General features: G+C 44.4%; 1 protein-coding gene across 1 annotated transcript in view; it reads right to left on the minus strand.

The window, feature by feature from the left end:
* The window catches only part of FBXW4 (F-box and WD repeat domain containing 4), a 79,310-nt gene extending 71,401 nt beyond the window's left edge, over positions 1-7,909 (minus strand). Inside the window, exon 1 of the mRNA XM_007470364.1 lies at positions 7,043-7,909. Within this exon, the coding sequence (XP_007470426.1) occupies positions 7,043-7,839 (797 nt within the window). The 5' untranslated portion in view covers positions 7,840-7,909. The remainder of the gene's footprint in view (positions 1-7,042) is intronic.
* Positions 7,910-8,891: the final 982 nt, after the last annotated feature.

The following is an 8,891-nucleotide window of genomic DNA, read 5'->3' on the forward strand; positions in this document are numbered from 1 at the left end:
GCTGCGTTGGGTCTTTGCTGCTGTGCACAGGCTTTCTCTAGTTGCAGCGAGTGGGGGCTACTCTTTGTTGCGGTGCTTGGGCTTCTCATTTCAGTGGCTCCTCTTGTTGAGGAGCACCGGTTTAGGCACGAGGGCTTCAGTAGTTATGGCACGCAGGCTCAGTAGTTGTGGCTTGTGGGCTCTAGAACACAGGCTCAGTAGTTGTGGCGCACAGGCTTAGCTGCTCCGCGGCATGTGCGATCTTCCCAGACCAGGGCTTGAACCCGTGTCCCCTGCACTGGCAGGTGGATTCGTAACCACTGGGCCACCAGGGAAGCCCCCCTAACATATGCACTTCTTAAAACAATCATCTACTACTTCACAGGACTAGCATTTTTTATTTGTTTGTTTAACCCACCAATATCCAAGTTAGGGTTCTTATCAAACGCCTATTCAAGGTAACTTCCTTGTCTCTGTCCACCTCCCCAATGCCACATTCCTCATGTGTGTGTGTGTGTGTGTGTGTGTGTGTGTGTGTGTGTGTGTGCATGCGCACGCAAGCGCACACACACACACACACACACACACCCTCCTTTCAGGTCAAAAGCCTTCCTAGAGAAAACTCTAGGAACAAATTGCACTGGTTGCACTGTACCCTGGCCCTTTTCCCCTTCCCCAACATCATCATACACTAAATGCACCTCAGTTCTGTCTAGAAAACCCCCTTGCCAGGCAGCAGAGAGACTTCCAGTTAGCCTTCAGCCTCTCAGCTGAGACCACCAACAAAGAAGTTCACAAATGTCAATTGGGGGCACAGGCAATATCTCTCTTTGCCCAGGAGAAACTGGACAGAGCCTCCAGCATCATTCCCCAAAGGTGACAGCCGGGGTCGAGTGAAGACTGTGAAAATTGTACAAGGGCTGGGGGAGAAAATATAATGTAAGGAAAGATTTGGAATCAGGGGCAGGAGGAGGCGGAGGCATGAACTGGCTGACCCCAAATGTCTTTTCCATCTCTAACTCCTATGATTCTTTGACCTCCAATTTTGTGCTGCGAACAAGGAATGGAAAGTCAACAGACGTGGTGATGTTTTGAAAGAGCCTGGCAGTCTGCTCTTGTCATTTAGTGGCCTTTGCATGTATTTTTTAAGGTGTCTTCAAGCCCTGTCTTCATTTCACAGTTGTCACCTTTCTCAACAATTTGAGCTCATGTCAAACACCAAAAAAGAAGGAGAAGAAGAAAGAATGTACTGGCAATTAATTGTCGGCTAAAGAGGGGCAGGCACAAAGGCCCATTGGGTGGCCCAGACTCCCAGGGAGGGCAATGTGGACAATTTGGATATAACGAAGAACTAACTCAAAGTTGAAACAAAGGAGCCAAACCTCTAACAAGAGATAAATTCTTTCTCCAGATAGTCTCATAGTCAGTTTTAGATACAGTTCAAGCCTTTACATGATTCAATATTCATAAACATATTCTTAATTAGCACAACCATCTTGCTTCTACTGATTACACCTGGAGTTCCATCTGAAAGCTGTTCAAATCTGGGCAAGATTACTGAATAGAAAGGACTTTCCTCAAGGATAAACCAAATCTTTGGATTCTCAACCTCATCGGATGGTTGACACACACACCTGAGATATATTCTGGAGTTTATCAAAAATCTGTTTCTGTAGATCAGAGTGGGGGGGCATGTCAATTTTCACTGGAAATTCAAAACTCAACTTTTTCCTCATTTTTCCAAACAGTCAATCTCGTCTTAAATTTTCAAAATTTATTGGAGCCTGGCCTCAAGAAGAGTCTACCTAAAAGTCTCCCTATTCCATGGTTATGAGTAAGGACCAGAAACTAATCCAATGCCAGAGTCAATCCAGAGTTAAGGTTAAGTTGTCACACAAAGGTAATTCTTTTCTATGTAAAACACTCAAAAATAATTTTTAAAAAAATGTGTATGCTTCATCAGTAACCTCACTGCCAGTTTGATTTCAAGCAGCTCAAGCACAATCTCTACCTAAGGTGAAACGGCTAGACACAGAAAACTGAAACTAAGAAAACTGAGAGTATTGAAGTATTTTCAGAGATTTCATTCAAAATAAATTGTTTATCTTGTAGATTATGAGGACTTTGGATTTCTCCATGATTCTGCCTTGAAAGCTAGGAAATTCATCCCCTATTATTCAAGTTTTACAAGACTGGAAAGGATATAAGCTGCTTCCATATTCTCACAGTCTTGGAGGAAAAGGCCTCTTGCATTCCTCCAGTTTGCATTTGGAGGTACTGACTGTACTAGACCATTTCCTGATTCCACAGATGTATTGTTTCATTTATTTTAAACATGTAAACTGAACTCACTTTTATTAACTCACAAAACCATTAAAAATAAGGCCTTTCCAAAACAGTTGAAGATAAATACATCCATATAAGAAACCTTTCAATGAACCAGAGAACAAGTAAGTGACTGCTTCCTAGGTAAGGCAGAAAGGTGAAGGAGAGAGCCAAAGCTACTTTAAGTTGCTAATTGTTTTCTGAAAATCACTGTTTAGGCCCTAAAAGTAACCAGTGAGCAATGTCTTCTCTGTTCAGAGTTAGGAAACTTTATGCTTTCTGGGTCAAAAAAATGCTCTTAGGTGCAATCATTTTAAAACAAACAAACACACTCTGCTTATCTGTGTCCATCTCACCACTCTGGACGTTAATCATCACTGAAATAGATACCCCATTCCCCTGGCCTCAAAGAGCTCCAAGCCTACTAGACCCTGGCTGAGGAATGAATGTACATGCCAGGGCAAACACCTCAGAGCCTGACTCCCTAAACACCTATTGTTAATTCTAGGCAAATCTATCACAGGCAAATGCAAGAGAGCACCCAGGTAATGCTCAAAGGATATTTAAAATAAAATTCAAGTTTGAAAACATACAGGACTTAATTTAGGAGAAGATCAAGACTGCAAAAGTATTTTAAAAAATAGATTTACATACATGGATATACTTTTTTCTTTCCATTCTTTGCTCTTGTTAATTTTACAGTATCAGAATTTACAAATAGCACCTTTGCTCTTCCACCTCTCATACTTTCTAACTTCTTGCATTTAGCCTACATTATAAAGTGACGGAGTTAAATGTCACTGTTTTGTTCTTGAAGACTGAACTAGCTTAGTTTTGCCCCTACTGTTCAGGAAAAACTTAAAAGATTGCTATATGAAACATTTCCTTTATTTTTATATTAAAGATATTTCTATTCCCCCAGGCTTCATAAAACTTTCAACTAAAACTGATTTTAAACCAGATGACTGACTCAAGCTCTCTTTGTGTCCACTTAAAAAAGAAGTTCAGGATACCTACCAGTGCTCACTGTTTGGGCAGGAGGCCTAAAGGGAAGCAAATTATTTGTTTGTGGTTTTAAAGTGGCCAAAATGCCTTCAAGCACAAGTATAGACCATTAACAAATCACAAGGAACCAAAGCAGTTCATCTTACTCAACAAAGCTATGATCAGTTAGGAACAGCCAAACTGAATGGGACTTGCCCTGGGCCGGAAGGTCAGTAAATCTAACTTTGTGTTTCCGAGAATTCATGAGGCTCTTCGGCAGGGAGTACAGACCCTAAAGCTCACAGGTTCTGCTGTCATGTTGCCAAAAACATTCAGGACAGGCGAGGGAAACTAAGGTGTGTGTGTGTGTGTGTGTGTGTGTGTGTGTGTGTGTGTGTCCCCACCTCCTGTCTTTAGGCAGCATCTCCAAGTCAAACCATCTTCACTTTTGCTATATAGACTGACTAGAGGAGAAGCCAAGCAATTAAAACGTTCCATTTTACACCAATTTATTGAGTGCCTACTATGTGCTGAATACTGTGCTATCACTTACACATCACAACATTTAAGTCTCATTTTACTGGATATGTTATTCCCATTGTTTACAGATGATAAAACTCCGGGGCAGTGAAGTTGTGTGGCTTCTGATAAAATGCAGTTTTGTGTTTTGCTTATAAAAACTTATCCTACTGTCCAGTGTGCAGTTAATTAGCCCAAAATATGAACTACAGCCCTGCCACTATCCAAGCAGCCGTACCTTCATTGAACTTTGGGCCCAAGCTCCCTGATGCCCTAAGAGGGCTGGGGTACATGCCATCTCCCTCCAGGGATGACAACCACCTCTCTTGGTGGCTTATCACATCTCTGCAGCTGTCCAAAAACAGACCACACTGGTAAAGATTCTCTCTACCTGCTGTAACATGCATAGCTTTTCCCCTCGACTCAGAAAACACGAGCAGTGACCCTGCTCTTTATCAAGTGCTGTGGTAAAACAACTTCCCTAGAAAGCTGGAGATACCACATCCTAGGACATAGGCAAGAAATCAAAACACACATGGCTAATAAATAATAAAGCCAAATCACTTGGCAGTCTCAAAGCACTTTATACTATAAACTGATTTTCATTTTGTTATTATTGCTTACAGAATGCACACTCATTCACATTATCTCTTAGAGCATTTGAAAAGGAAAGGAAAACAAACAAATTCTTTCATTTGTTCATTCAATCTCTACACACAAGAAAGCCAAATTTTGCCATGGCTGACTTGGGTTCTGGGCATTTTAGACAACTTCTCTTCTAGGTCAACTGACATGTTCTTTGAAAGAGTTTTTCTTACAAAAAATGAAGGTAATAAGACTTGCATGCCCCCCAAATCCCAAAGAATCATTATCATCAACAACAAAATCATACTAGAAATAATAAAAGTTAAACAAAATTATCAGGTTCAAAATTTCCAAAAAATTGTAGCAATCCTGGACATCATTAATAATACCCAGCTGAAAAACATACTGAAAAAGAGATTGCATTCACAATAAAAACAAAATGAATAGCATATTTAGGAATACTTAGGAATAAGTGTAACAACAGACATCTAAAAACTTTATAGTGAAAACCACAGAAACTTTTGAAAAGGCACAGAATTTTTTTTTTTTTTGCTGGGGTGTTGAGTGAAGACGTCACACCCATACAAATCCAACAAGGATAATCTAAACCTAACAGATATTAGACTGTCAAAAGGCAGCAATATTTAAAACAGAATGGAAATGGAAAAATACATCATGGAACAAAATGGAGAGTTCAGATATAGACCCAATATATATACATATATAATATGTATGTATGTGTGACTGTATATACATATAGCTATATAAACTTAATATCTGGCAAAGTAAGCTTTCTAAAACAAAATTTTTTTGTCTTTCTAAAGGGAAAGACAAGAATTATTTAACAAAAAGTGTAGTGGTAACTAGGTAGCTGTTCAGAAAAAAAGAAGGTTGAACTCACCCCTTATACCAAAACAAAAGTGATATTAATGGAAGTGTTAACTATTTTTAAAAAATCAAATTTTAGGAAGACCAACAGAATATCAGAGAAGACTTATCAGGTCTGTGGAGAAATCATAAATTTCTCAGTTTGCAGGGGTGGGGAAGATTTAAAAATCACATAAAAACTAACAGATTCTGATATATTTAAATGTAAAACTTCTATAGGCTAAAAACAGTGAAGTAAAAAGAACAAACTGGGAAAAATATAATATTTGCATCCAAGATGACATACTAGAGCCTAATATCTATGACCCACAAGGACTGGAATCCTTTATAACAGTAACTTCAGGACCCCGATAATAAATGTGCAAAGGCTAGGAAAAGACAATCTCACGGGTGAAACAAACACAGGGGAAAACCTTTATGCCAGTCAGTGGTAAAGGAAAATGCAAAATAACAAAATTCTGAGATACCATTATATGTCCACTAACATAGCAAAGATTTTTTAAATTCTTACATGAAATTAGCTTAATAATCTGTTGCTATTGTCACTGTAACTTGGTACAACACCTTTTTACAAACCATAACCTTTGATCCAGTAATGCCAATATTGAGAATTTATCCTAAGGAACCAATTCAAAAAGACTTATGTATTATACGGTACGTGACATATCTCAATAAAGCTGTTACCAAAAAGTGCATTAAATTATTCATTTCCTTGTTTTCTATGATAGCAAAAAGCTGCATACAACCTGAAAGTCTAATATTAGAGGAATGTCTTTAATTTCATGGTATAGCCCACAAACATTTATTATGTACCTATTCTGTTAGGATCAGTAGGATAGCAACTAAGAGAAGGAAAAAGTGTGCAAATGAAAAGTAATTTTTAAAACTGAATAGTTATCTAGAGGTGGTGGTATTATAGCTTTTTATGTTTTAAACCAACTTTCTTTAATGTTGCTATACTGTATCAGAACTACCTTTTTTCTTTTTTAACCCAAATTGGATGGAGTTGGGTGCAATCTGAAAGCTTTTACTCCCCCAATTCCACATTATTTTTCCCTCTCCCTATTAACTGCTTATTACATGGTTAAGTTTTTCATTCACAGGTCTCAGATCCTACCAAGTACAGGCCAAATTACAATACCATGCCTTCGTGTACAATCTATACTGTACTCATCCAACCCCCTGCCATAAGCAGGCACCCTTTTTTGTGTCCTTCTGCCTCCATCAAGTCATAAACTATGGTTGACACTTGGACCAAGGGCCTTCTTTTGGGATGTGAACCCTTTCCTCCGTATTCGATTTCATCCACACCCTGAAGCCTAACAACCCTTGGAAGGGGGTGAGAGGGTGAATGTCCACAAAAACGTCCTGAAAGGCCACATAGTGGATATGGGTCCTACACCTGGACGGGTGGAGGCCTCTAAAGCCACAGACCAGCCGGGCTCCTCTGGAGCTGAGGAACCCAGGCGGTCGACGTCTGCCAAAAGCCACAATTAAAAGCTGACGGGAGTACTTAAGATGGCTAATTGTGAGGAGCCGCCCACAGGGAGGGTGCTGACTGAGGGATGCTGTTGGGAGGCCTCCTCGGATGGGGGCCTCTGAGAGGAGCAGGGTGCTCGGGGAGGGATCGGCGGAGGCCGGGTTCGGGCCTCGGAATTCGGGGTGCGACACAGCCCCAGGCCGACCAGGCCGCGGCGCCCCGCCCTTTCCCGGGACGAGGGCCGGCCCGGGGCGGGGAGCGGGTGGGCGAGCGGGCGCTTACAGGTCGGTGCCGAGACGCGTGAAGCCGGAGTTGAGCGAGGCCCGGGCTATCCGGCGCCAGAGCAGGTCGCAGTTGGTGAAGCGCCGCAGCCAGCGGCACACCTGAGCCAGGCGGCCGAGGGCCTGCATGTCCAGGTAGGAACAGATGAGCAGCAGCAGCTCCTCCGGCAGGCGCAGGAGCGCGGGCCCCGCGGCGGGGCGGCCGGCAGGCTCCCGGGCTCCCGCCTCTTCCTCAGGCGCCGCCGCCATGGCCGCCCCTGTCCCAGCGAGGCGGCCCCAAGCCTGACACCCTCGTCCCTGTGCTCTCGCCGGCCTGGCCTCCTCCCGCTGTCCAGTTCTGACCCCCCACTCCTCCTTCTTCCCATCATATCTTCCTTTGGCCTCCTTCCGCGCCCCTGCGCTCCCCTCATCTCCACTGACGATCCTTCTCGCCCCTTCCTCTATGCTTCCGCCTCCCTCTCCTACCTTTCCCAGGCCTGCCCTCTCTCCCGCCTCGGCCCCCAGCCCCGCTGCCTCCTTCGCCTGTGGCGGCTGCGGCTTCCCTTCCGCCCCGCTTCCTCTTCCGCCTTGCCCAGCTCCTGCTTTCCCTTTCCCCTTCCCTTTCCTCCGCTTTCCCCTCGCGGCTCTCCCTTCCTGCGGTTTCCTCGTCTCCCCGCTCTCGCCCTCGCCAGGCCCGCCGTTACCGGGGGGCCCTAAGCCGCCCTGGCTGCCCATGAGCGGCCGCGGAGCCGGCCCGACGCGGAGCCAAGCCCGAGCCGCCGCCACCGCCGCCGCCGCCCCAGGAGGAGGCGACACCATGTCGGACCGGGTCACATGGGGCGGCGCGGGCCGAGGCCTGGGCCCGCCCCTCACACCCGCGGCCGTGGAACGGCTTTGGGGTGCGGGCCGAGACCGGGGATATGCCCCCTCCCATGCCCCGGGCCGCCCGGAGAGTGTGCAGAAAACGCAGCTTGCGTTCATCTAGCATGCAAGGCCTGCCGAGCACCTGGCTAAGGCGGCAAGAGGAGCTTCCGCATTCAAGAAGCGCTTAGTTCTAGCCCCTGCCCTCAAGAAGCACACACTTGGATGGCCTTCCCCCTCCGGTAGCCCTCCTCTACTTCGGCTGATGCTACCTTTCCACAGGCCACGTACCAGGGCCCCACGAACTGCATCCCTAGAAGTAGGCCGGGTTCTCACACGGGGTGTAAACCACAGTCCTAGCAATGAGCTGGCATTTTAGATGTTTTGGGAGGTTGCAGTCCTCTAGATCCTGAATCCATAACTCCCCAGTCATGTATCAGCAAATGCTAAAGCTATTAGTCACCACGCAAGGGCAAGTGGATTCTCCAAGGTCATGCAGGAGCCCTTTCCCACACCACCCATTGCATTCACAAGGCCACCAATTTGAAGCTAGAGCTTAGAAGAATCTACTGAAGTCTAGACATGCTGTCCTGCACAGGCCCCTCTAGTCACACGTGGCTTTGGGGCATTGGAAATGTGACTAGTCCAAATCGAGGTGTGCTGTGTGAAAAACCCACCAGATTTTGAAGACTTATAAAAGAAAAAGAATGTGAACTATCTTATTAATAGTTTTATATTAATTACATGTTGAAGTGATAAGATTTTTGATACATTGGCCTAAATATACTTTAATGTAACTGCTAGAAAGGTTAAAATTATACATGTGACTTGAATTTGTGGCCCACATTATTTTTTCTACTGGACAGCATTGGGGGAGGCAATAAGACTGGGAAGTGGGGGAGGAATATGCCTATCCCTGTCTGTATCCTGTACCCCAAATCCTAACAGTAAGGATATGAGGGTTTTATTTTGTATTTACATCTTAAGATCCATTTTCAGAAGCAAGAATG

Source organism: Lipotes vexillifer, unplaced genomic scaffold, assembly GCF_000442215.2.
Source record: "Lipotes vexillifer unplaced genomic scaffold, Lipotes_vexillifer_v1.1 scaffold916, whole genome shotgun sequence".
NCBI classification, from domain to species: Eukaryota; Metazoa; Chordata; class Mammalia; order Artiodactyla; family Lipotidae; genus Lipotes; species Lipotes vexillifer.